The 26,693-nt window shown below is 46.6% G+C and overlaps 6 protein-coding genes, 1 long non-coding RNA gene and 1 pseudogene across 7 annotated transcripts in view; all 8 read right to left on the bottom strand.

Moving 5' to 3' along the window:
- Positions 1-1,535, bottom strand: part of LOC142988698 (tripartite motif-containing protein 16-like) — a 2,528-nt gene extending 993 nt beyond the window's left edge. Inside the window, exon 1 of the mRNA XM_076137933.1 lies at positions 1-1,535. This exon is cut by the window's left edge and continues 993 nt beyond it. Coding sequence (XP_075994048.1) covers positions 1-1,463 — 1,463 coding nt within the window. The 5' untranslated portion in view covers positions 1,464-1,535.
- A 1,761-nt stretch (positions 1,536-3,296) lies between these two features.
- On the bottom strand, positions 3,297-5,681 carry LOC142988682 (tripartite motif-containing protein 16-like). The gene has a single exon (XM_076137919.1). The coding sequence runs from the start codon at positions 5,505-5,507 to the stop codon at positions 3,837-3,839; it is 1,671 nt and encodes a 556-aa protein (XP_075994034.1). The 5' UTR covers positions 5,508-5,681; the 3' UTR covers positions 3,297-3,836.
- A 527-nt stretch (positions 5,682-6,208) lies between these two features.
- LOC142988714 (general transcription factor II-I repeat domain-containing protein 2B-like) lies at positions 6,209-7,778 on the bottom strand (annotated as a pseudogene).
- Positions 7,779-8,529: 751 nt separating this feature from the next.
- LOC142988685 (tripartite motif-containing protein 16-like) lies at positions 8,530-10,742 on the bottom strand. The gene has a single exon (XM_076137923.1). It carries the CDS (start codon positions 10,729-10,731, stop codon positions 9,058-9,060), a length of 1,674 nt encoding a protein of 557 aa, XP_075994038.1. The 5' UTR covers positions 10,732-10,742; the 3' UTR covers positions 8,530-9,057.
- A 2,320-nt stretch (positions 10,743-13,062) lies between these two features.
- LOC142988703 (tripartite motif-containing protein 16-like) lies at positions 13,063-15,539 on the bottom strand. Its single transcript, XM_076137940.1, has one exon. The coding sequence runs from the start codon at positions 15,480-15,482 to the stop codon at positions 13,680-13,682; it is 1,803 nt and encodes a 600-aa protein (XP_075994055.1). The 5' UTR covers positions 15,483-15,539; the 3' UTR covers positions 13,063-13,679.
- Positions 15,540-17,706: 2,167 nt separating this feature from the next.
- On the bottom strand, positions 17,707-19,929 carry LOC142988705 (tripartite motif-containing protein 16-like). The gene has a single exon (XM_076137942.1). The coding sequence runs from the start codon at positions 19,906-19,908 to the stop codon at positions 18,235-18,237; it is 1,674 nt and encodes a 557-aa protein (XP_075994057.1). The 5' UTR covers positions 19,909-19,929; the 3' UTR covers positions 17,707-18,234.
- Positions 19,930-21,118: 1,189 nt separating this feature from the next.
- Positions 21,119-23,055, bottom strand: LOC142988724 (uncharacterized). Its single transcript, XR_012960618.1, has 2 exons — positions 22,696-23,055; positions 21,119-22,570 (listed from the first exon to the last, which is right to left on the bottom strand). It is a non-coding gene; the product is annotated as an uncharacterized LOC142988724 (long non-coding RNA).
- Positions 23,056-24,043: 988 nt separating this feature from the next.
- On the bottom strand, positions 24,044-26,236 carry LOC142988704 (E3 ubiquitin/ISG15 ligase TRIM25-like). The gene has a single exon (XM_076137941.1). It carries the CDS (start codon positions 26,157-26,159, stop codon positions 24,492-24,494), a length of 1,668 nt encoding a protein of 555 aa, XP_075994056.1. The 5' UTR covers positions 26,160-26,236; the 3' UTR covers positions 24,044-24,491.
- Positions 26,237-26,693: the final 457 nt, after the last annotated feature.

Consider the following 26,693-nt stretch of genomic DNA (forward strand, 5'->3'; position numbering starts at 1 on the left):
CCCTCAGATAATAACAGACGTGTGTGTGCTGTGTTTGGATCCATTATGATTTCCTGTGAATATCTTAAGAATCCAGCTCTGGTCTTGGGCTCTGCTGGTGACAGTGAAACATCCAGATCAGTCAGTGTCAGTGAGATCTTGGTCCATCCCTCACTCAGCATGTCCTGTAGTTGATCTCTGACCTTTGACACAGCCGCCGTCACCTCCTCAAAGTGCCTCAGAGGACGGATATTGATGCTGGCTGAGTGTGTAGATTCACTGAGATGTGGCAGTGAGGGGTAATTGTGTAGAAACTGGATGTGATCCTCTGTGTGTGACAGCTGCTGCAGCTCAGCGTCTTTCCTCCTCAGCTCAGTGATCTCCTGCTCCAGCTTCTCCTGAAGCTCTTCAGCTCCACTCACTTCAGTTTTCTGCTGGGATCTGATCTGCTGCTTCACATCAGAGCTTCTTTTCTCCATGAGACGGATCAGCTGGCTGAAGTTCTCCTCACTGTCCCTCACTGCTTTATCAGCAGACTGATTGATGTCCTTCACCTCCTGCTGCAGCACCTTCACGTCTTTCTGTCTGTCCTGGATTCTCTGCTGGACTTGTTGTCGACTCTCCCCGAGCTCTCTCTGCCTCTCCTTCCTCTCTACTGCAGCTGAGACTGTGTGGTGACCTTCATGTTCATCCACAGGGCAGAGATAACAGATACACTGCTGATCAGTGCGGCAGAACATCTTCATCACCTCATGGTGAAGAGAGCAGATGTTCTCCTGAAGCTTGTTGGAGGGCTCCACCAGCTTGTGTTTCTTAAATGTTGCTGAGTCATAGTGAGGCTGGAGGTGTTGCTCACAGTAAGAGGCCACACACTGCAGACAGGAGTTGATGGCTTTCAGTTTTATCCCAGTGCAGAAATCACAACCAACATCTGCAGGTCCAGCATAGCAGTGATCAGCAGGAGCAGCTTGGAGTTCTGTCTTCTTCAGCTCCTCCACTAAATCTGCTAACATGGTGTTTCTCACCAGGACAGGCCTCGGTGTGAAGGTCTGTCTGCACTGAGGGCAGCTGGGGATTTTCTCCTCCTCCTCCTCTCCATCCCAGTAGTTGTTAATACATCTCCTGCAGTAGCTGTGTCCACAGGGAATAGTCACCGGCTCCTTCAGCAGATCCAGACAGATTGAACAGGAGGTTCTTTCTTGATCCATCTGAATTCCTTGCTGCGCCATTTCACCTCTCAGTTCAGTGAGCGTCTGAGTTTCTCTTCCTCTGAAACAGAGCAGTTTATTCTTTGATTTAAGTGTGATTAAGAGGAGGAGGAGGAAGAAGAGGGAGAGGTTGATCAGGTTCTGCCTCATTCCAGTAAGAGGAGCAGTCTGACAGAGCGAGTTATGAAGGGAAAGTTTAACAGAATGCTTCAGTGTCCCAACACAAAACAGGAGACAGGTGACCCTGTTATACTGTGTGATACACTGAGCCAACATGATGGAGATGTAAGGGCAGAGCAGAGACAGAGAGAGAGAGAGAGAGAGAGAGAGAGAGAGAGAGAGAGAGAGAGAGAGGGGAAGAGAGAGAGGGGAGTTATTCTTGAACAGAGCAGTGTAATGAAAGCTTTGATTACGACTGTCTACTTTGGCCACTAGGGGGCGGCCTAACCCTTTCTCTAATATCTAACATACAAACCTCACATGATGCAGTCATTTTCCAAACATTATCCAGTTTCCATCAGTGAGTGTGTTTCCATACACGGCAGAATGCTGACAAAGAGCCGCTGACTCATAAGGGTCAGCACAGACTCTCAGGTGAAGATGAAGATGAAGAAGATAACTGATTGAACTGATGAAAGTTGAGCAGCATCAACCTCCACATGCTGGGACTCCATGTTTCATAAACCTTCAGAGCAGAAGAGTGTAAAGCTGACAAGGTTGTGCTGCCATAGCAACACAAATCTGGAGCTTCTACAGCTTTTGTCCCAGCGAGGGCCTTTGTGTTTGCCGTCCTTCACTCAGCAGCGTGCTTCATCACCATCACGTCTCCATGTCAACATCAACCAGAGGATCTACTCTTCTTCCATTTCCTCATCTCTTTCAGTGTTTCTGTAGGTGGCGCTCTTTCATAGCTTCACAAAACTGAAGCTTGAGTCTGGAGCCTCTCACCATGTGCTCGTCTGTCTTCACTGCAGAGGTCCTAGAAGGAGACCAGGGTCTTCAGAGTTTACACACGCCGTCATATCACAGCTAACAGGCGAGCGTATGACAACACCACGGCTCTAGAGAGACGTTAGAGGCTCTGATACAGAGCTCAGTCAGCTTATTGTCCAGTTGTTCGCAGATCAATTACTGAAGCCTTTGATGCTGATACATTGAGCTGTTGTGAAGTTTTACACTTTAGTGATCTGTGTGGTCGGATAAACAACGAAAAAAAGGGCAAAAGGTCAAACCTGCAACCTCTGTGACCTCTACATGATGGCCCCACACCTCTATCCCCTCTACTAGATGGTCCATCACCTCTACATGATCGTCCATGTAGAGCTGCATGAAGCGATAACATTGCAGCACACACACTCCATTGTAGTCGTGTGTTCACGTCTCGCTGCACAGTAAACTGGAGGATTTCTTGCTTTTCAGACTGGTTACCACGCCGTCTGACACACACACACACACACACACACACACACACACACACACACACACAGGAGAGAAGGAGTGTGGAGATACTGTGAGTGTTTAGTAAACTACAGGGACGATCTCTGTGATGCATTATGGGAGAGGAACAAGTCAGAGTGACAAAGAGGCGTGTGAGCCAGCATGTGTGTGTGTGTGTGTGTGTGTGTGTGTGTGTGTTTGCTGTGTGTGTGTGTGTGTGATCCCCTTTATGGATGAAATCATAAAATAATAATGCAGGTTGTGTAAATCAAAGTAGAAAGTAGAAATGAGCGTCTCAGTTCCTCTTCCTCCCTCTCAGACCCCCACCAGAGAGGTGTTTGCTCCCTTCTGATTGGTCAGGACGGCGTGATTGTTCTGTTGTGCGTCTGACGTGTGATTCAACCCAATGTGCTGCATGTTGATGTCAACAGCTTACAGACGTTAAGGGCCCACATCAAGAACAAAAGCTTTCAGGTTAGTTCAGATTCAGAACTAAGAGTGTTTCTACTGACAGAGTCCAACACACACTCACTGCTATTACACAAGAAGAGAAGAGGACACCAGGACACGTTGTCTTTAACAGAGCATCACATCCAGATTTTATTATTTCACATCATTTCAATGAGTTCAAGATGGTAAAGTCATCACATTGGGAAGTTTTTCTTAGGAAGGCCCGTTTATCAATCAACATGAGATTCATTGATGGCAAAAGCTACAAATGATTCTGAACCTGAGGCTTTGAGCTTTCAAACCCTCTGTGATAAGTGTTCAGTCACTACAACTGCAGGGAGAGTATTGACTGTCACTGTCACACGGTGGTTCAGTTCTCTCACCATGCTTCTGAATAATCCAAACTACATTCTTTACTGGAATATTGATCCAGATATCAGTGTCTCACACTTGTGTTCTGTGTTTCCATCACATCATCAATCACAGGAAGCAAAATCACATTCAGCTATCAAAAGTCAGGCTTTCTAATGTTGGCAAAGCAAATCATCATACTCATAATCATACATCATCATGTCATGTTCTCATTGCTATAAAATGCATATTCTACTATCACCTAGCAACCACTTCCTGTAGCAAATCAATGACAAAGAAAAAAACATCCACAGAAACCAAAACACTCAGAAACACTAAAGGGGCAACAAATTTAAGGGGAGAGGAAATGGAAGACTGAAATCTGCTCCGTTGTGCTTTTGCATATTTAGGCTACTTAAGTTTACACAAGGTGGCGTTGTGTCCTTCCTTCCAAAGCAAAATTCCAGCATAGAGCGGCTGAGTGAATGTGGTCTGGACTCTGTGGAGGAGAGTCATGGTGTCAGAGACGCTGTAGAAGGACAGAAGACCTGCAGGCTGATCCAGGTACACTCCTACTCTGGAGGAGGGAGAGACTGAGAGAGGAGTGTTGATACTGTTATGTCTGAAAGAACAACTGTTGTCGTAAAGATATAATGACCAAGACTTTTCATTGTTTCCAAATAGACTTTCCCTTCCTCCTCTTTTAATATCCTTGTATGTCACTGCTACTTCAACTCCTCCTCCTCCACCCCACACAACCTCCCAGTAACAACGTCCAGTCAGACTCTCTGTACTCAGGACCTGACGATAGTCAGTGAATCTGTCTGGTTGAGCAGAATATGACTGAGGTTTATTCATACGTGTTACTTTTCTGTTCCCCTCAGATAATAACAGATGTGTGTATGCTGTGTTTGGATCCATTGTGATTTCCTGTGAATAGCTTAAGAATCCAGCTCTGGTCTTGGGCTCTGCTGGTGACAGTGAAACATCCAGATCAGTCAGTGTCAGTGAGATCTTGGTCCATCCCTCACTCAGCATGTTCTGTAGTTGATCTCTGACCTTTGACACAGCCGCCGTCACCTCCTCAAAGTGCCTCAGAGGACGGATATTGATGCTGGCTGAGTGTGTCGATTCACTGAGATGTGGCAGTGAGGGGTAATTGTGTAGAAACTGGATGTGATCCTCTGTGTGTGACAGCTGCTGCAGCTCAGCGTCTTTCCTCCTCAGCTCAGTGATCTCCTGCTCCAGCTTCTCCTGAAGCTCTTCAGCTCCACTCACTTCAGTTTTCTGCTGGGATCTGATCTGCTGCTTCACATCAGAGCTTCTTTTCTTCATGAGACGGATCAGCTGGCTGAAGATCTCCTCACTGTCCCTCACTGCTTTATCAGCAGACTGATTGATGTCCTTCACCTCCTGCTGCAGCACCTTCACGTCTTTCTGTCTGTCCTGGATTCTCTGCTGGACTTGTTGTCGACTCTCCCCGAGCTCTCTCTGCCTCTCCTTCCTCTCTACTGCAGCTGAGACTGTGTGGTGACCTTCATGTTCATCCACAGGGCAGAGATAACAGATACACTGCTGATCAGTGCGGCAGAACATCTTCATCACCTCATCGTGAAGAGAGCAGATGTTCTCCTGAAGCTTGTTGGAGGGCTCCACCAGCTTGTGTTTCTTAAATGTTGCTGAGTCATAGTGAGGCTGGAGGTGTTGCTCACAGTAAGAGGCCACACACTGCAGACAGGACTTGATGGCTTTCCGTTTTCTCCCAGTGCAGAAATCACAACCAACATCTGCAGGTCCAGCATAGCAGTGATCAGCAGGAGCAGCTTGGAGTTCTGTCTTCTTCAGCTGCTCCACTAAATCTGCTAACACGGTGCTTTTCACCAGGACAGGCCTCGGTGTGAAGGTCTGTCTGCACTGAGGGCAGCTGGGGATTTTCTCCTCCTCCTCTTCATCCCAGTAGTTGTTAATACATCTCCTGCAGTAGCTGTGTCCACAGGGAATAGTCACCGGCTCCTTCAGCAGATCCAGACAGATCGAACAGCAGAAGGTTTCTTGATCCAGCTGAATTCCTTGCTGCGCCATTTCACCTCTCAGTTCAGTGAACAGGTGAGTTTCACTTCCGCACAAAAGAAATCTTCAGCACTTGTTGGCTCCACCCTCTCTTAAAGTGACAAACCTTTGAGGTGAAGAAGGAAGTCAGAGCACAGGGAGGAGCTGCTGTGTTCAGGGAGGAGGAGTTTGACCAACATGCAAAACACAGAGCAGAGAGCAGAGCAGAGCGGGGCAGAGCAGAGCAGAGCCAGTGGATCCAGACCAAACTGCTCCTCTCTATTATCTCAGGATAATGAAGGCTCATCTTCATCACTGAGATTATTCCATTGATTTAACTTTGATTCATTAACTTTGATTAAATAAACTCTTATATTTCCCCCCTGGATCCAGACCAGCACCAAACTCTAAAGGCTTCTTCTTCTGTGCTCCACCCTTCTACAGAGCTTCATCTCAGTCCATTCAACATTTTGAGTCAAGCTGTCGTCAAACCCACACACACACACACACACACACACAGAGGAGAGAAGGAGTGTGGAGATACTGTGAGTGTTTAGTAAACTACAGGGACGATCTCTGTGATGCATTATGGGAGAGGAACAAGTCAGAGTGGCAGAGTGGTGTGTGAGCCAGCCTGTGTTTGTGTGTGCAGCTACATGTATGTACAATATGTGTGTGTGTGTGTGTCATTTATACTGAATACACTATGATTTGAATTTGTGTACTTGTGGGTTTCTGTGTGGAGCTGAAGCAGTGATTGACAGGCAACCGGGTCATGAGAACACTATGTGTGTGTGTGTGTGTGTGTGTGTGTGTGTGTGTGTGTGTGTCAATTCAGTGCCATCTACAACTACTTTATTTGTAACTAGTTCACTTTCACAAACACTGTAAAGGTGTTCTGCAGTTTGTTAAAGTAATGCAATTGATCAACTTTATACAAAAAGCAATACATGTTCTTTTTCAGTTCATTTGACTTCAGTTCAGTGAGAGAAATCCAGTCTGGCTTGGGCTTGAACAAGTGCATTGAAATGTGGCTGAATGTGTGAGGTGGATATGTGAAGGCCAGCTGAGAGGGGATCATCAGTGATAGAGGATCTGTATCTGGATTGGTTGAACTTCATCACTGAGAGTGTCTGTTCCCGTACGTAGGTAGATCCAAAGAGGACTAGAATCTTCTGAGCGTGCCTCCTCAGGTGTGGAACCTTCTCCTCTTTGAGAGAAGAGTACAAATCCAACAGTGAGACGGACTTCAAGTGCTCTGCCAGAAGTGTGTCAGACTGCAGGTCAGTGAGTTCCATCTGAACATCACTGGGTGCATTATCCACTCTGCAGGTGAAGGGAGAGGAAACCATGTGCATTTCACTCTCAACTGTTTGAAGGTCTTGAAATGGCCTTGAAAACTCACCATGCAGTGCTGCTAACATTGCTGAGTACCTGTGGAGGTGATCAGCTGATGGTGCCACTTCCTTCAGTGTTGGCAAGTGGGTGAGAATAATGTCCTTCGTTTGGCTTGAGAGAAGCTGCAACTCTCTCATAAAAGCCTTCACTGCGCTGTACATTTCATGCACAAAAAGGCCCTTGCACTGCAGTTTGACATTGAGTTCATTCATTAGTGCAGTCACAACATCGACAGCAAAACCAAGGTCTGCCAGACCATCTGTGTCTGAAAGCTGTGGGACGTCATTTCCTTTCTTCACACAGAACTCCTGAATCTCCTCTCTCAGGTCCCAGACGTTTTTCAGCACTTTGCCCAGGCTGAGCCACCTGACAGCTGTGTGGTATCTTATGTCACCATGTTCAGTCTCATTCTCCTCCAAAAGTGCAACAAGCTGTCTGTGATTCATTCACTCTTGCCCTGATGAAGTGAACTATTTTAGTGACAACATCAACAACATGGTTCATTTTTAACACTGACTTACACAAAACCTCCTGCTGTGTAATACAATGCAAACATGTCCATTTCTGCCCAGGGTTCATTTCTGTCACTTTATCTTGCATTCTCTTCAAAAGTCCAACATTTTCCCCCGTCACATCTGGACAACCATCCGTTGTCACACCAGCCAGCTTTTCCCTTTTGAGTCCCAACTTGTCCAAACATGCATTTACCTCGGTGAACAAATCAATCCCAGTTGTTGTCCCTTTCATTGACTGTATGGCTGCCGGCTCCTCTGTGATTTTGAAGTCTGCAGTTATCCCACATAAGAAGATGAGTAGCTGGGCAGTGTCACGTACATCGCAGCTCTCATCCAAAGCCAAGGGGAAATAGTCAAAGTTGACCGCTGTGTTCTTCAGCTGAAGCTCCATATTTCCCTGGATGTCCTCTCCCCTCCTCGTTACAGTGCGTCGGGAGAGGGGCGCGTCCCCAAAAGCGCCCTTTTTCTCCAGGCATATTAGTGCTGCAGAGTCCAGCAAACACTCCTTGACAAACTCTCCGTCAGGAAACGGCTTACTTCTTCTGGCGATTTTGTGGGATATGACATAACTTGTCTTGACAGCCGCTTCTCTGTGAGTGCAAAGTTTTGTGAAAAAAATCCTCGTTGGTTTCGCAGTTTAGCTAGCAAAGCACTGGACTCCCTCGCGCGCTCTTCATCAGACACATTCTTGTATTTCTCCTGGTAATTGGTGACGTAGTGGCGATTCAAATTGTAATCTTTGAACACAGCGACCTGTGTACCACAAACTAAGCACACCGCTTTACTTTTGACTTCTGTAAATAAGTACCAGAGAGGTGTTTTCTCCCTTCTGATTGGTCAGGACGTTGTTGTGTGTCTGACGTGTTTCAACCCAATGTGCTGCATGTTGATGTCAACAGCTTACAGACGTTAAGGGCCCACATCAAGAACAAAAGCTTTCAGGTTAGTTCAGATTCAGAACTAAGAGTGTTTCTACTGACAGAGTCCAACACACACTCACTGCTATTACACAAGAAGAGAAGAGGACACAAGGACACGTTGTCTTTAACAGAGCATCACATCCACATTTTATTATTTCACATCATTTCAATGAGTTCAAGATGGTAAAGTCATCACATTGGGAAGTTTTTCTTAGGAAGGCCCGTTTATCAATCAACATGAGATTCATTGATGGCAAAAGCTACAAATGATTCTGAACCTGAGGCTTTGAGCTTTCAAACCCTCTGTGATAAGTGTTCAGTCACTACAACTGCAGGGAGAGTATTTACTGTCACTGTCACACGGTGGTTCAGTTCTCTCACCATGCTTCTGAATAATCCAAACTACATTCTTTACTGGAATATTGATCCAGATATCAGTGTCTCACACTTGTGTTCTGTGTTTCCATCACATCATCAATCACAGGAAGCAAAATCACATTCAGCTATCAAAAGTCAGGCTTTCTAATGTTGGCAAAGCAAATCATCATACTCATAATCATACATCATCATGTCATGTTCTCATTGCTATAAAATGCATATTCTACTATCACCTAGCAACCACTTCCTGTAGCAAATCAATGACAGAGAAAAAAACATTGACAGAAACCAAACCACTCTGAAAAACTAAAGCGGCAACAAATCAGGCATTTAAGACTGAAATCTGCTCCAATGTGCTCTTGCATATTTAGGCTACTTAAGTTTACACAAGGTGGCGTTCTCTCCTTCCTTCCAAAGCCAAATTCCAGCATAGAGCGGCTGAGTGAATGTGGTCTGGACTCTGTGGAGGAGAGTCATGGTGTCAGAGACACTGTAGAAGGACAGAAGACCTGCAGGCTGATCCAGGTACACTCCTACTCTGGAGGAGGGAGAGACTGAGAGAGGAGTGTCGATACTGTTATGTATGAAAGAACAACTGTTGTAGTAATGAGATAATGACCAAGACTTTTTATTGTATCCAAATCCACTTTCATCCCCTCCTCTTCTAATATCCTTGTATGTCACTGCTACTTCAACTCCTCCTCCTCCACCCCACACAACCTCCCAGTAACAACGTCCAGTCAGACTCTCTGTACTCAGGACCTGAGGTTGGTAAGTGAATCTGTCTGGATGAGCAGAATATGACTGAGGTTTATTCATACGTGTTACTTTTCTGTTCCCCTCAGATAATAACAGACGTGTGTATGCTGTGTTTGGATCCATTGTGATTTCCTGTGAATATCTTAAGAATCCAGCTCTGGTCTTGGGCTCTGCTGGTGACAGTGAAACATCCAGATCAGTCAGTGTCAGTGAGATCTTGGTCCATCCCTCACTCAGCATGTCCTGTAGTTGATCTCTGACCTTTGACACAGCCGCCGTCACCTCCTCAAAGTGCCTCAGAGGACGGATATTGATGCTGGCTGAGTGTGTCGATTCACTGAGATGTGGCAGTGAGGGGTAATTGTGTAGAAACTGGATGTGATCCTCTGTGTGTGACAGCTGCTGCAGCTCAGCGTCTTTCCTCCTCAGCTCAGTGATCTCCTGCTCCAGCTTCTCCTGAAGCTCTTCAGCTCCACTCACTTCAGTTTTCTGCTGGGATCTGATCTGCTGCTTCACATCAGAGCTTCTTTTCTTCATGAGACGGATCAGCTGGCTGAAGATCTCCTCACTGTCCCTCACTGCTTTATCAGCAGACTGATTGATGTCCTTCACCTCCTGCTGAAGCACCTTCACGTCTTTCTGTCTGTCCTGGATTCTCTGCTGGACTTGTTGTCGACTCTCCCCGAGCTCTCTCTGCCTCTCCTTCCTCTCTGCTGCAGCTGAGACTGTGTGGTGACCTTTATGTTCATCCATAGAGCAGAGATAACAGATACACTGCTGATCAGTGCGGCAGAACATCTTCATCACCTCATGGTGAAGAGAGCAGATGTTCTCCTGAAGCTTGTTGGAGGGCTCCACCAGCTTGTGTTTCTTGAATGGAGCTACATCATAGTGAGGCTGGAGGTGTTGCTCACAGTAAGAGGCCAGACACTGCAGACAGGAGTTGATGGCTTTCCGTTTTCTCCCAGTGCAGAAATCACAACCAACATCTGCAGGTCCAGGATAGCAGCGATCAGCAGGAGCAGCTTGGAGTTCTGTCTTCTTCAGCTCCTCCACTAAATCTGCTAACATGGTGCTTTTCACCAGGACAGGCCTCGGTGTGAAGGTCTGTCTGCACTGAGGGCAGCTGGGGATTTTCTCCTCCTCCTCATCTTCATCCCAGTAGTTGTTAATACATCTCCTGCAGTAGCTGTGTCCACAGGGAATAGTCACCGGCTCCTTCAGCAGATCCAGACAGATCGAACAGGAAAACTTTTCTTGATCCATCTGAATTCCTTGCTGCGCCATTTCACCTCTCAGTTCAGTAAGCGTCTGAGTTTCTCTTCCTCTGAAACAGAGCAGTTTGTTCTTTGATTTAAGTGTGATTAAGAGGAGGAGGAGGAAGAAGCGGGAGAGGTTGATCAGGTTCTGCCTCATTCCAGTAAGAGGAGCTAGTCTGACAGAGTGAGTTATGAAGGGAAAGTTTAACAGAATGCTTCAGTGTCCCAACACAACACAGGAGACAGGTGACCCTGTTATACTGTGTGATACACTGAGCCAACATGATGGAGATGTAAGGGCAGAGCAGAGACAGAGACAGAGAGAGAGAGAGAGAGAGAGAGAGAGAGAGAGAGAGAGAGAGAGGAGTTATTCTTGAACAGAGCAGTGTAATGAAAGCTTTGATTACGACTCAGTCTACTTTGGCCACTAGGGGGCGGCCTAACCCTTTCTCTAATATCTCTAACATACAAACCTCACATGATGCAGTCATTTTCCAAACATTATCCAGTTTCCATCAGTGAGTGTGTTTCCATACACGGCAGAATGCTGACAAAGAGCCGCTGACTCATAAGGGTCAGCACAGACTCTCAGGTGAAGATGGATGAAGAAGATAACTGATTGAACTGATGAAAGTTGAGCAGCATCAACCTCCACATGCTGGGACTCCATGTTTCATAAACCTTCAGAGCAGAAGAGTGTAAAGCTGACAAGGTTGTGCTGCCATAGCAACACAAATCTGGAGCTTCTACAGCTTTTGTCCCAGCGAGGGCCTTTGTGTTTGCCGTCCTTCACTCAGCAGCTTGCTTCATCACCATCACGTCTCCATGTCAACATCAACCAGAGGATCTACTCTTCTTCCATTTCCTCATCTCTTTCAGTGTTTCTGTAGGTGGCGCTCTTTCATAGCTTCACAAAACTGAAACTTGAGTCTGGAGCCTCTCACCATGTGCTCGTCTGTCTTCACTGCAGAGGTCCTAGAAGGAGACCAGGGTCTTCAGAGTTTACACACGCCGTCATATCACAGCTAACAGGCGAGCGTATGACAACACCACGGCTCTAGAGAGACGTTAGAGGCTCTGATACAGAGCTCAGTCAGCTTATTGTCCAGTTGTTCGCAGATCAATTACTGAAGCCTTTGATGCTGATACATTGAGCTGTTGTGAAGTTTTACACTTTAGTGATCTGTGTGGGCGGATAAACAACGAAAAAAGGGCAAAAGGTCAAACCTGCAACCTCTGTGACCTCTACATGATGGCCCCTCACCTCTATCCCCTCTACTAGATGGTCCATCACCTCTACATGATCGTCCATGTAGAGCTGCATGAAGCGATAACATTGCAGCACACACACTCCATTGTAGTCGTGTGTTCACGTCTCGCTGCACAGTAAACTGGAGGATTTCTTGCTTTTCAGACTGGTTACCACGCCGTCTGACACACACACACACACACACACACACACACACACACACACACACACACACACACACACACACACACACACACACACAAACACAAACACACACACACACACACACACACACACACACACACACACACACACACAGGAGAGAAGGAGTGTGGAGATACTGTGAGTGTTTAGTAAACTACAGGGACGATCTCTGTGATGCATTATGGGAGAGGAACAAGTCAGAGTGACAGAGTGGCGTGTGAGCCAGCGTGTGTGTGTGTGTGTGTGTGTGCCGCTACAGGTATGTACAGTGTGTGTGTGTGTGGTTTATACTGAACACACTATGATTTGAATTTGTGTACTTGTGGGTTTCTGTGTGGAGCTGAAGCAGTGATTGACAGGCAACCGGGTCATGAGAGCAGTGTGTGTGTGTATGTGCGCGCGCTTGTTTGTGTGTATATGTGTGTGTCAGTGCGTCTGTGTGTGTGCGTATGTATGCATGTGTACATGTGTGTGTGTGTGTGTGGTTGTGGTATGTGTGTGTCTGTAAGTGTCTGTATGTGTGTGTGCGTGTCTGTGCATGTGTGTGATCCCCTTCATGGATGAAATCCTAAAATAATAATGCAGGTTGTGTAAATCAAAGTAGAAATGAGCGTCTCAGTTCCTCTTCCTCCCTCTCAGACCCCCACCAGAGAGGTGTTTGCTCCCTTCTGATTGGTCAGGACGGCGTGATTGTTCTGTTGTGTGTCTGACGTGTGATTCAACCCAATGTGCTGCATGTTGATGTCAACAGCTTACAGACGTTAAGGGCCCACATCAAGAACAAAAGCTTTCAGGTTAGTTCAGATTCAGAACTAAGAGTGTTTCTACTGACAGAGTCCAACACACACTCACTGCTATTACACAAGAAGAGAAGAGGACACAAGGACACGTTGTCTTTAACAGAGCATCACATCCACATTTTATTATTTCACATCATTTCAATGAGTTCAAGATGGTAAAGTCATCACATTGGGAAGTTTTTCTTAGGAAGGCCCGTTTATCAATCAACATGAGATTCATTGATGGCAAAAGCTACAAATGATTCTGAACCTGAGGCTTTGAGCTTTCAAACCCTCTGTGATAAGTGTTCAGTCACTACAACTGCAGGGAGAGTATTTACTGTCACTGTCACACGGTGGTTCAGTTCTCTCACCATGCTTCTGAATAATCCAAACTACATTCTTTACTGGAATATTGATCCAGATATCAGTGTCTCACACTTGTGTTCTGTGTTTCCATCACATCATCAATCACAGGAAGCAAAATCACATTCAGCTATCAAAAGTCCGGCTTTCTAATGTTGGCAAAGCAAATCATCATACTCATAATCATACATCATCATGTCATGTTCTCATTGCTATAAAATGCATATTCTACTATCACCTAGCAACCACTTCCTGTAGCAAATCAATGACAAAGAAAAAAAAAATTGACAGAAAACGAAACACTCAGAAAAACCAAAGCAGCAACAAATCAGACATTTAAGACTGAAATCTGCTCCGTTGTGCTTTTGCATATTTAGGCTACTTAAGTTTACACAAGGTGGCGTTGTATGCTACAGAAGGATGAAGCCAAATTCCAGCATAGAGCGGCTGAGTGAATGTGGTCTGGACTCTGTGGAGGAGAGTCATGGTGTCAGAGACGCTGTAGAAGGACAGAAGACCTGCAGGCTGATCCAGGTACACTCCTACTCTGGAGGAGAGAGGGACTGAGAGAGGAGTGTAGATACTGTTATGTCTGAAAGAACACCTGTTGTCGTAATGATATAATGACCAAGACTTTTCATTGTATCCAAATAGACTTTCACCCCCTCCTCTTTTAATATCCTTGTATGTCACTGCTACTATAACTCCTCTCCCTCTCCACTCCACCTCCCAGTAACAACGTCCAGTCAGACTCTCTGTACTCAGGACCTGATGCCAGTCAGTGAATCTGTCTGGATGATCAGAATATGACTGAGGTTTATTCATAAATGTTACTTTTCTGTTCCCCTCAGATAATAACAGATGTGTGTGTGCTGTGTTTGGATCCATTGTGATTTCCTGTGAATATCTTAAGAATCCAGCTCTGGTCTTGGGCTCTGCTGGTGACAGTGAAACATCCAGATCAGTCAGTGTCAGTGAGATCTTGGTCCATCCCTCAGTCAGCATGTTCTGTAGTTGATCTCTGACCTTTGACACAGCCGCCGTCACCTCCTCAAAGTGCCTCAGAGGACGGATATTGATGCTGGCTGAGTGTGTAGATTCACTGAGATGTGGCAGTGAGGGGTAATTGTGTAGAAACTGGATGTGATCCTCTGTGTGTGACAGCTGCTGCAGCTCAGCGTCTTTCCTCCTCAGCTCAGTGATCTCCTGCTCCAGCTTCTCCTGAAGCTCTTCAGCTCCACTCACTTCAGTTTTCTGCTGGGATCTGATCTGCTGCTTCACATCAGAGCTTCTTTTCTCCATCAGACGGATCAGCTGGCTGAAGACCTCCTCACTGTCCCTCACTGCTTTATCAGCAGACTGATTGATGTCCTTCACCTTCTGCTGCAGCACCTTCACGTCTTTCTGTCTGTCCTGGATTCTCTGCTGGACTTGTTGTCGACTCTCCCCGAGCTCTCTCTGCCTCTCCTTCCTCTCTCCTGCAGCTGAGACTGTGTGGTGACCTTTATGTTCATCCATAGAGCAGAGATAACAGATACACTGCTGATCAGTGCGGCAGAACATCTTCATCACCTCATCGTGAAGAGAGCAGATGTTCTCCTGGAGCTTGTTGGAGGGCTCCACCAGCTTGTGTTTCTTGAATGGAGCTACATCATAGTGAGGCTGGAGGTGTTGCTCACAGTAAGAGACCAGACACTGCAGACAGGAGTTGATGGCTTTCCGTTTTCTCCCAGTGCAGAAATCACAACCAACATCTGCAGGTCCAGCATAGCAGTGATCAGCAGGAGCAGCTTGGAGTTCTGTCTTCTTCAGCTCCTCCACTAAATCTGCTAACATGGTGTTTCTCACCAGGACAGGCCTCGGTATGAAGGTCTGTCTGCAATGAGGGCAGCTGGGGATTTTCTCCTCCTCCTCCTCTTCATCCCAGTAGTTGTTAATACATCTCCTGCAGTAGCTGTGTCCACAGGGAATAGTCACCGGCTCCTTCAGCAGATCCAGACAGATTGAACAGGAGATTCTTTCTTGATCCATCTGAATTCCTTGCTGCGCCATTTCACCTCTCAGTTCAGTGAGTGTCTGAGTTTCTCTTCCTCTGAAACAGAGCAGTTTGTTCTCTGATTTAAGTGTGATTAAGAGGAGGAGGAGGAAGAAGAGGGAGAGGTTGATCAGGTTCTGCCTCATTCCAGTAAGAGGAGCAGTCTGACAGAGTGAGTTATGAAGGGAAAGTTTAACAGAATGCTTCAGTGTCCCAACACAACAAAGGAGACAGGTGACCCTGTTATACTGTGTGATACACTGAGCCAACATGATGGAGATGTAAGGGCAGAGCAGTGACAGAGAGAGAGAGAGAGAGAGAAAGAGAGAGAGAGAGAGCGAGAGAGAGAGGGGGGAGTTATTCTTGAACAGAGCAGTGTAATGAAAGCTTTGATTACGACTCAGTCTACTTTGGCCACTAGGGGGCGGCCTAACCCTTTCTCTAATATCTCTAACATACAAACCTCACATGATGCAGTCATTTTCCAAACATTATCCAGTTTCCATCAGTGAGTGTGTTTCCATACACGGCAGAATGCTGACAAAGAGCCGCTGACTCATAAGGGTCAGCACAGACTCTCAGGTGAAGATGAAGATGAAGAAGATAACTGATTGAACTGATGAAAGTTGAGCAGCATCAACCTCCACATGCTGGGACTCCATGTTTCATAAACCTTCAGAGCAGAAGAGTGTAAAGCTGACAAGGTTGTGCTGCCATAGCAACACAAATCTGGAGCTTCTACAGCTTTTGTCCCAGCGAGGGCCTTTGTGTTTGCCGTCCTTCACTCAGCAGCGTGCTTCATCACCATCACGTCTCCATGTCAACATCAACCAGAGGATCTACTCTTCTTCCATTTCCTCATCTCTTTCAGTGTTTCTGTAGGTGGCGCTCTTTCATAGCTTCACAAAACTGAAGCTTGAGTCTGGAGCCTCTCACCATGTGCTCGTCTGTCTTCACTGCAGAGGTCCTAGAAGGAGACCAGGGTCTTCAGAGTTTACACACGCCGTCATATCACAGCTAACAGGCGAGCGTATGACAACACCACGGCTCTAGAGAGACGTTAGAGGCTCTGATACAGAGCTCAGTCAGCTTATTGTCCAGTTGTTCGCAGATCAATTACTGAAGCCTTTGATGCTGATACATTGAGCTGTTGTGAAGTTTTACACTTTAGTGATCTGTGTGGTCGGATAAACAACGAAAAAAAGGGCAAAAGGTCAAACCTGCAACCTCTGTGACCTCTACATGATGGCCCCACACCTCTATCCCCTCTACTAGATGGTCCATCACCTCTACATGATCGTCCAAGTAGAGCTGCATGAAGCGATAACATTGCAGCACACACACTCCATTGTAGTCGTGTGTTCACATCTCGCTGCACAGTAAACTGGAGGATTTCTTGCTTTTCAGACTGGTTACCACGCCGTCTGACCCACAAACACACACACACACACACACACACACACACACACACACACACACACACACAGACACACACACACACACACACACACACACACACACACACAGGAGAGAAGGAGTGTGGAGATACTGTGAGTGTTTAGTAAACTACAGGGACGATCTCTGTGATGCATTATGGGAGAGGAACAAGTCAGAGTGACAGAGTGGCGTGTGAGCCACAAGTATGTGTGTGTGTGGTTTATACTGAACACACTATGATTTGAATTTGTGTACTTGTGGGTTTCTGTGTGGAGCTGAAGCAGTGATTGACAGGCAACTGGGTAATGAGAGCACTATGTGTGTGTGTGTGTGTGTGTGTGTGTGTGTGTGTGTGTGTGTGTGTGTGCGCGCGCGCGTGTGAATGTGTGTCAGTGCGTCTGTGTGCTTGTATGTGTGTGTGTGTGGTTGTGGTATGTGTGTGTCTGTAAGTGTGTGTGTGTGTGTGTGTGCGTGTCTGTGCATGTGTGTGATCCCCTTTATGGATGAAATCATTAAATAATAATGTAGGTTGTGTAAATCAAAGTAGAAATGAGCGTCTCAGTTCCTCTTCCTCCCTCTCAGACCCCCACCAGAGAGGTGTTTGCTCCCTTCTGATTGGTCAGGACGGCGTGATTGTTCTGTTGTGTGTCTGACGTGTGATTCAACCCAATGTGCTGCATGTTGATGTCAACAGCTTACAGACGTTAAGGGCCCACATCAAGAACAAAAGCTTTCAGGTTAGTTCAGATTCAGAACTAAGAGTGTTTCTACTGACAGAGTCCAACACACTCACTGCTATTACACAAGAAGAGAAGAGGACACAAGGACACGTTGTCTTTAACAGAGCATCACATCCACATTTTATTATGTCACATCATTTCAATGAGTTCAAGATGGTAAAGTCATCACATTGGGAAGTTTTTCTTAGGAAGGCCCGTTTATCAATCAACATGAGATTCATTGATGGCAAAAGCTACAAATGATTCTGAACCTGAGGCTTTGAGCTTTCAAACCCTCTGTGATAAGTGTTCAGTCACTACAACTGCAGGGAGAGTATTTACTGTCACTGTCACACGGTGGTTCAGTTCTCTCACCATGCTTCTGAATAATCCAAACTACATTCTTTACTGGAATATTGATCCAGATATCAGTGTCTCACACTTGTGTTCTGTGTTTCCATCACATCATCAATCACAGGAAGCAAAATCACATTCAGCGATCAAAAGTCCGGCTTTCTAATGTTGGCAAAGCAAATCATCATACTCATAATCATACATCATCATGTCATGTTCTCATTGCTATAAAATGCATATTCTACTATCACCTAGCAACCACTTCCTGTAGCAAATCAATGACAAAGAAAAAAACATCGACAGAAACCAAAACACTCAGGAAAAACTAAAGCGGCAACAAATCAGGCATTTAAGACTGAAATCTGCTCTGATGTGCTTTGCATTTAGGCTACTTAAGTTTACACAAGGTGGCGTTGTTTCCTGCAGAATAATTCAGCCAAATTCCAGCATAGAGCGGCTGAGTGAATGTGGTCTGGACTCTGTGGAGGAGAGTCATGGTGTCAGAGACGCTGTAGAAGGACAGAAGACCTGCAGGCTGATCCAGGTACACTCCTACTCTGGAGGAGGGAGGGACTGAGAGAGGAGTGGTGATACTGTTATGTGTGAAATAACAACTGTTGTAGTAATGATATAATGACCAAGACTTTTCATTGTTTCCAAATAGACTTTCATCCCCTCCTCCTTTAATATCCTTGTATGTCACTGCTACTCCAACTCCTCTCCCGCTTCTCTCCAACTCCCAGTAACAACGTCCAGTCAGACTCTCTGTACTCAGGACCTGAGGCCAGTAAGTGAATCTGTCTGGATGAGCAGAATATGACTGAGGTTTATTCATCTTTGTTACTTTTCTGTTCCCCTCAGATAATAACAGACGTGTGTGTGCTGTGTTTGGATCCATTGTGATTTCCTGTGAATATCTTAAGAATCCAGCTCTGGTCTTGGGCTCTGCTGGTGACAGTGAAACATCCAGATCAGTCAGTGTCAGTGAGATCTTGGTCCATCCCTCACTCAGCATGTTCTGTAGTTGATCTCTGACCTTTGACACAGCCGCCGTCACCTCCTCAAAGTGCCTCAGAGGACGGATATTGATGCTGGCTGAGTGTGTAGATTCACTGAGATGTGGCAGTGAGGGGTAATTGTGTAGAAACTGGATGTGATCCTCTGTGTGTGACAGCTGCTGCAGCTCAGCGTCTTTCCTCCTCAGCTCAGTGATCTCCTGCTCCAGCTTCTCCTGAAGCTCTTCAGCTCCACTCACTTCAGTTTTCTGCTGGGATCTGATCTGCTGCTTCACATCAGAGCTTCTTTTCTCCATGAGACGGATCAGCTGGCTGAAGATCTCCTCACTGTCCCTCACTGCTTTATCAGCAGACTGATTGATGTCCTTCACCTCCTGCTGAAGCACCTTCACGTCTTTCTGTCTGTCCTGGATTCTCTGCTGGACTTGTTGTCGACTCTCCCCGAGCTCTCTCTGCCTCTCCTTCCTCTCTGCTGCAGCTGAGACTGTGTGGTGACCTTCATGTTCATCCATAGAGCAGAGATAACAGATACACTGCTGATCAGTGCGGCAGAACATCTTCATCACCTCATGGTGAAGAGAGCAGATGTTCTCCTGAAGCTTGTTGGAGGGCTCCACCAGCTTGTGTTTCTTAAATGTTGCTGAGTCATAGTGAGGCTGGAGGTGTTGCTCACAGTAAGAGACAAGACACTGCAGACAGGACTTGATGGCTTTCAGTTTTCTCCCAGTGCAGAAATCACAACCAACATCTGCAGGTCCAGCATAGCAGTGATCAGCAGGAGCAGCTTGGAGTTCTGTCTTCTTCAGCTCCTCCACTAAATCTTCTAACATGGTGCTTTTCACCAGGACAGGCCTCGGTGTGAAGGTCTGTCTGCACTGAGGGCAGCTGGGGATTTTCTCCTCCTCCTCCTCTTCATCCCAGTAGTTGTTAATACATCTCCTGCAGTAGCTGTGTCCACAGGGAATAGTCACCGGCTCCTTCAGCAGATCCAGACAGATCGAACAGGAAAACTTTTCTTGATCCATCTGAATTCCTTGCTGCGCCATTTCACCTCTCAGTTCAGTGAGCAGCTGAGTTTCTCTTCCTCTGAAACAGAGCAGTTTGTTCTTTGATTTAAGTGTGATTAAGAGGAGGAGGAGAAAGAAGAGGGAGAGGTTGATCAGGTTCTGCCTCATTACAGTAAGAGGAGCAGTCTGACAGAGTGAGTTATGAAGGGAAAGTTTAACAGAATGCTTCAGTGTCCCAACACAACACAGGAGACAGGTGACCCTGTTATACTGTGTGATACACTGAGCCAACATGATGGAGATGTAAGGGCAGAGCAGTGACAGAGAGAGAGAGAGAGAGAGAGAGAGAGAGAGAGAGAGAGAGAGAGAGAGAGAGAGAGAGAGAGAGAGAGAGACATAGAGAGAGAGAGAGAGAGAGAGAGAGAGAGAGAGAGAGAGAGAGAGAGAGAGAGAGAGAGAGAGGAGTTATTCTTGAACAGAGCAGTGTAATGAAAGCTTTGATTACGACTCAGTCTACTTTGGCCACTAGGGGGCGGCCTAACCCTTTCTCTAATATCTCTAACATACAAACCTCACATGATGCAGTCATTTTCCAAACATTATCCAGTTTCCATCAGTGAGTGTGTTTCCATACACGGCAGAATGCTGACAAAGAGCCGCTGACTCATAAGGGTCAGCACAGACTCTCAGGTGAAGATGAAGATGAAGAAGATAACTGATTGAACTGATGAAAGTTGAGCAGCATCAACCTCCACATGCTGGGACTCCATGTTTCATAAACCTTCAGAGCAGAAGAGTGTAAAGCTGACAAGGTTGTGCTGCCATAGCAACACAAATCTGGAGCTTCTACAGCTTTTGTCCCAGCGAGGGCCTTTGTGTTTGCCGTCCTTCACTCAGCAGCTTGCTTCATCACCATCACGTCTCCATGTCAACATCAACCAGAGGATCTACTCTTCTTCCATTTCCTCATCTCTTTGTGTTTCTGTAGGTGGCGCTCTTTCATAGCTTCACAAAACTGAAACTTGAGACCGGAGCCTCTCACACAGCAGACGCCATGTGCTGCGATTGAACTTTCCTTTAAGACTCATTAAGGACGAAGACGACAAAGAAATGAGACATGCTGGTCAAAACACTTAATGCCCTGGATTTTTATTTCATTTTGTGATCATTCAGGAGGATTGGTAATCTTTCCCGCGTGTGTGTGTGTGTGTGTGTGTGTGTGTGTGTGTGTGTTTGTCTACAAAAACAGAACGAAAGGAGAACACCTCATGAATACTCCGGGCCGTCGGGACTGAGGTACAGACAAAGTTTAACTACAAGTAGCCTTGTTCAGTACCAAACTCTTCACAGAAGAGAGCAGCTTTGTGAGGTGAAATGAAGGCACCAATAACGTGGTTCATCGCCTGGCAGCCTTCCGGAGACTTCTAAAAGCAGAGGAGACGCTCCTCCCTCGCGTCTCGTACGTCGACTTCATCTATGCTATGTAGAAAGTGGAATGATAAATGTCAGCTACTGCGCGTCTCTGCCTCGCGTCTCTCAGATGAGCAAGTAACAAAAGAATGAAGTGTAGGAGAGGACAAATACAAAACAAAGGGAGGTACAAAAATATTCCTTTGACAACATGAGAGGGAAGGAGGAGGAGGAGGAGGGTCTCTTTCCAAACAAAGCTAACCTGGGCCCTCAGGAGCAAACCATATGAAAAGCAGCATCAGTCAATGAACAAAACTAAAATCATAGAGCTTAGTTCATTCAGAAGCAGCAAAGACTTCTGGGAAAGAGTCTCCATCCCCATTGTTTTGTTACTTGTCTCAGGAATAATTATGAATGGAAGATCTTGGTGGAAACGGACAAACTGATGCCGAGAACAAACAGCGATCGCACCGGCCGCCCCCGTCTGTTACGGCCCGAGCACACGACGTCAGAGTCCACGCCACACGCCCAAACACTCTGGAAGAACGGCGAGCGAGCGCCCGAGCCCCCGGCCATGTTCACAACATCCAAAGGAATACAGAGAGGCTTTTTTTTCTCTTCTTTTCTTTTTTTTTAGATCTATCTAAACACCGACTACAGCACGAGGAAGCGGTGAGGGGTTCAGTGTACAAAAAGGAAACATGAACGGAAATAAAAACCCCTTTGTAAACACGGCACAATAAATAGATGGTCCAGCCGGTTGGCACCATGCGTGTGACGAGACTTCCTCCTGTGGCACAACGCTCACACCTCACACTCCCACCAGCTGCTGTTTGTCCTTTTCTCTTTTTAAATTGGATTTTTTTTTTTAATATCCCGAGTGCAAAACATCACAAATGAACAATTCTGTATTCAAGTAATGTTATATACAAGAGGGGGGGGATATTACAAATATGCAGTACTGTACATATAATTGTAATATTTATAATTTACAGACGATCTCTTATTAACAGTAACAAATAGGGGAGGGGGGGGGAATTGTACGAGACGAGCATTGCAATTAAGTCCCAAATCAGTTGCCATGGAAACCCAGCGTTGCCGGCTCATTTCGCCACCACTTGCATTCCCGACCAACAGACGATGCATAGCACCTACAAAAAAACAAAAAAAAAAACCCAGAAGAGAAGAGTTGCGTTTCCCCGAGCAGCCAGCAGGGGGCTACGTCACCTCCATGGCCACTGTGTTCTCTGATAGACTGTTCAGTGCTGGCTTGTCTTGATCGTGATTCTCCCTGAGGAACACAAGAGGAGACGGGTGAGACTGAGCGCTTACACACACACACACACACACACACACACACACACACACACACACACACACACACACACACCCACACACACCGCCCCGCATATTCACCTGCTCCGCATGGCCCCGCCCCTCCACCCTCTCACCTGGGCACTATATCAAGCGGCGAGGCGGAGGCCACGGCGACCTTGGGTTTCTGACAGTTGGCGGTTGCGGCGGCGAGTTTTAAGGCGGATGTTGAAACGGCGGCGCTCAATGTCCGCGGGGTGTGCGCGCGCTTGGCGGTGGGAACGCCCAGGCGGAGGCTGTTGTTGTTTCCCAGCAGGACCTGAGTGGCGGCGTTGGCGTTGGCTGGGTGGGCGGTGCCGTTGTTCTTACTGGCGGCGGAGCTGGCGGTGGTGCTGCAGGCGTGGAGCAGGGCTGCGTTTGCGGTGGTGGTGGGAGGGGCCGGGGACGCTGTGCTCGAGAGGTGCAAGCATTGTAGACACCTGAATGGGGGTCAGGGTCAACATGAGGATACACAAGGTCAAAGTGAGGTCAACCTCTGAAACCGGTGAACATAGAAACAAAGAGGGTGCACGCTGCGTCGCTCTCATGTGTGTCATACCTGAGGGGGAGAGGATGCCGTTGACTCCGCCTCCCTGGGAAAGCTCCTCCTTGGTTTTGAGAGCCAGCAGTTGGTCGGCGATGACGACGGCTGGGGCGGCAAACTGAGCGCCGGCCTGGTCCAATGTGGTCGCCAGACCCTGGTGGCCCAACAAGGAGTCAGAGGGAGGGGAAAAAGGGCGTCAGCCTGAGGTGTGTGTGTGTGTGTGTGTGTGTGTGTGTGTGTGCGCGCGCGTGTGAATGTGTGTCAGTGCGTCTGTGTGCTTGTATGTGTGTGTGTGTGGTTGTGGTATGTGTGTGTCTGTAAGTGCGTGTGTGTGTGTGTGATCCCCTTTATGGATGAAATCATAAAATAATAATGCAGGTTGTGTAAATCAAAGTAGAAATGAGCATCTCAGTTCCTCTTCCTCCCTCTCAGACCCCCACCAGAGAGGTGTTTTCTCCCTTCTGATTGGTCAGGACGGCGTGATTGTTCTGTTGTGTGTCTGACGTGTGATTCAACCCAATGTGCTGCATGTTGATGTCAACAGCTTACAGACGTTAAGGGCCCACATCAAGAACAAAAGCTTTCAGGTTAGTTCAGATTCAGAGCTAAGAGTGTTTCTACTGACAGAGTCCAACACACACTCACTGCTATTACACAAGAAGAGAAGAGGACACAAGGACACGTTGTCTTTAACAGAGCATCACATCCACATTTTATTATTTCACATCATTTCAATGAGTTCAAGATGGTAAAGTCATCACATTGGGAAGTTTTTCTTAGGAAGGCCCGTTTATCAATCAACATGAGATTCATTGATGGCGAAAGCTACAAATGATTCTGAACCTGAGGCTTTGAGCTTTCAAACCCTCTGTGATAAGTGTTCAGTCACTACAACTGCAGGGAGAGTATTGACTGTCACTGTCACACGGTGGTTCAGTTCTCTCACCATGCTTCTGAATAATCCAAACTACATTCTTTACTGGAATATTGATCCAGATATCAGTGTCTCACACTTGTGTTCTGTGTTTCCATCACATCATCAATCACAGGAAGCAAAATCACATTCAGCTATCAAAAGTCAGGCTTTCTAATGTTGGCAAAGCAAATCATCATACTCATAATCATACATCATCATGTCATGTTCTCATTGCTATAAAATGCATATTCTACTATCACCTAGCAACCACTTCCTGTAGCAAATCAATGACAAAGAAAAAAACATTGACAGAAACCAAAACACTCAGAAACACTAAAGGGGCAACAAATCAGGCATTTAAGACTGAAATCTGCTCCAATGTGCTTTTGCATATTTAGGCTACTTAAGTTTACACGAGGTGGCGTTGTTTCCTACAGAAGGATGAAGCCAAATTCCAGCATAGAGCGGCTGAGTGAATGTGGTCTGGACTCTGTGGAGGAGAGTCATGGTGTCAGAGACGCTGTAGAAGGACAGAAGACCTGCAGGCTGATCCAGGTACACTCCTACTCTGGAGGAGGGAGGGACTGAGAGAGGAGTGATGATACTGTTATGTCTGAAATAACACCTGTTGTTGTAATGAAATAATGTCCAAGACTTTTCATTGTTTCCAAATCTACTTTCACCCCCTCCTCTTTTCATATCCTTGTATGTCACTGCTACCCTGACTCCTCCGCTCCACTCCACCTCCCAGTAACAACGTCCAGTCAGACTCTCTGTACTCAGGACCTGAGCACAGTCAGTGAATCTGTCTGGATGATCAGAATATGACTGAGGTTTCTTCATCCATGTTACTTTTCTGTTCCCCTCAGATAATAACAGAAGTGTGTGTGCTGTGTTTGGATCCATTGTGATTTCCTGTGAATATCTTAAGAATCCAGCTCTGGTCTTGGGCTCTGCTGGTGACAGTGAAACATCCAGATCAGTCAGTGTCAGTGAGATCTTGGTCCATCCCTCACTCAGCATGTTCTGTAGTTGATCTCTGACCTTTGACACAGCCGCCGTCACCTCCTCAAAGTGCCTCAGAGGACGGATATTGATGCTGGCTGAGTGTGTAGATTCACTGAGATGTGGCAGTGAGGGGTAATTGTGTAGAAACTGGATGTGATCCTCTGTGTGTGACAGCTGCTGCAGCTCAGCGTCTTTCCTCCTCAGCTCAGTGATCTCCTGCTCCAGCTTCTCCTGAAGCTCTTCAGCTCCACTCACTTCAGTTTTCTGCTGGGATCTGATCTGCTGCTTCACATCAGAGCTTCTTTTCTCCATGAGACGGATCAGCTGGCTGAAGATCTCCTCACTGTCCCTCACTGCTTTATCAGCAGACTGATTGATGTCCTTCACCTCCTGCTGAAGCACCTTCACGTCTTTCTGTCTGTCCTGGATTCTCTGCTGGACTTGTTGTCGACTCTCCCCGAGCTCTCTCTGCCTCTCCTTCCTCTCTGCTGCAGCTGAGACTGTGTGGTGACCTTTATGTTCATCCATAGAGCAGAGATAACAGATACACTGCTGATCAGTGCGGCAGAAGATCTTCATCACCTCATCATGAAGAGAGCAGATGTTCTCCTGAAGCTTGTTGGAGGGCTCCACCAGCTTGTGTTTCTTAAATGTTGCTGAGTCATAGTGAGGCTGGAGGTGTTGCTCACAGTAAGAGGCCACACACTGCAGACAGGACTTGATGGCTGTCAGTTTTCTCCCAGTGCAGAAATCACAACCAACATCTGCAGGTCCAGCATAGCAGTGATCAGCAGGAGCAGCTTGGAGTTCTGTCTTCTTCAGCTCCTCCACTAAATCTGCTAACATGGTGTTTCTCACCAGGACAGGCCTCGGTGTGAAGGTCTGTCTGCACTGAGGGCAGCTGGGGATTTTCTCCTTCTCCTCTTCATCCCAGTAGTTGTTAATACATCTCCTGCAGTAGCTGTGTCCACAGGGAATAGTCACCGGATCCTTCAGCAGATCCAGACAGATCGAACAGGAGATTCTTTCTTGATCCATCTGAATTCCTTGCTGCGCCATTTCACCTCTCAGTTCAGTGAGCGGCTGAGTTTCACTTTCGCACAAAAGAAATCTTCAGCACTTGTTGGCTCCACCCTCTCTTAAAGTGACAAACCTTTGAGGTGAAGAAGGAAGTCAGAGCACAGGGAGGAGCTGCTGTGTTCAGGGAGGAGGAGTTTGACCAACATGCAAAACGCAGAGCAGAGATCAGAGAGCAGAGCGGGGCAGAGCAGAGCAGAGCCAGTGGATCCAGACCAAACTGCTCCTCTCTATTATCTCAGGATAATGAAGGCTCATCTTCATCACTGAGATTATTCTATTGATTTAACTTTGATTCATTAACTTTGATTAAATGAACTCTTATATTTCCCCGCTGGATCCAGACCAGCACCAAACTCTAAAGGCTTCTTCTTCTTTTGTGCTCCACCCTTCTACAGAGCTTCATCTCAGTCCATTCAACATTTTGAGTCAAACCCACACACACACACACACACACACACACACAAACACACACACACACACACACACACACACACACACACACACACACACACA

The sequence above is a fragment of the Genypterus blacodes genome, unplaced genomic scaffold (assembly GCF_046128005.1).
Source record: "Genypterus blacodes isolate CSIRO-AG114 ecotype Tasmania unplaced genomic scaffold, CSIRO-AGI_Gbla_v1 ptg000342l_1, whole genome shotgun sequence".
Taxonomy (NCBI): domain Eukaryota; kingdom Metazoa; phylum Chordata; class Actinopteri; order Ophidiiformes; family Ophidiidae; genus Genypterus; species Genypterus blacodes.

What these genes read in the sequence shown, in the direction of transcription:
- LOC142988682 (XM_076137919.1), bottom strand. Translation starts at nt 5,507, where the DNA reads ATGGCGCAGCAAGGAATTCAGCTGGATCAAGAAACCTTCTGCTGTTCG.
- LOC142988685 (XM_076137923.1), bottom strand. Translation starts at nt 10,731, where the DNA reads ATGGCGCAGCAAGGAATTCAGATGGATCAAGAAAAGTTTTCCTGTTCG.
- LOC142988703 (XM_076137940.1), bottom strand. Translation starts at nt 15,482, where the DNA reads ATGAGGCAGAACCTGATCAACCTCTCCCTCTTCTTCCTCCTCCTCCTC.
- LOC142988705 (XM_076137942.1), bottom strand. Translation starts at nt 19,908, where the DNA reads ATGGCGCAGCAAGGAATTCAGATGGATCAAGAAAAGTTTTCCTGTTCG.
- LOC142988704 (XM_076137941.1), bottom strand. Translation starts at nt 26,159, where the DNA reads ATGGCGCAGCAAGGAATTCAGATGGATCAAGAAAGAATCTCCTGTTCG.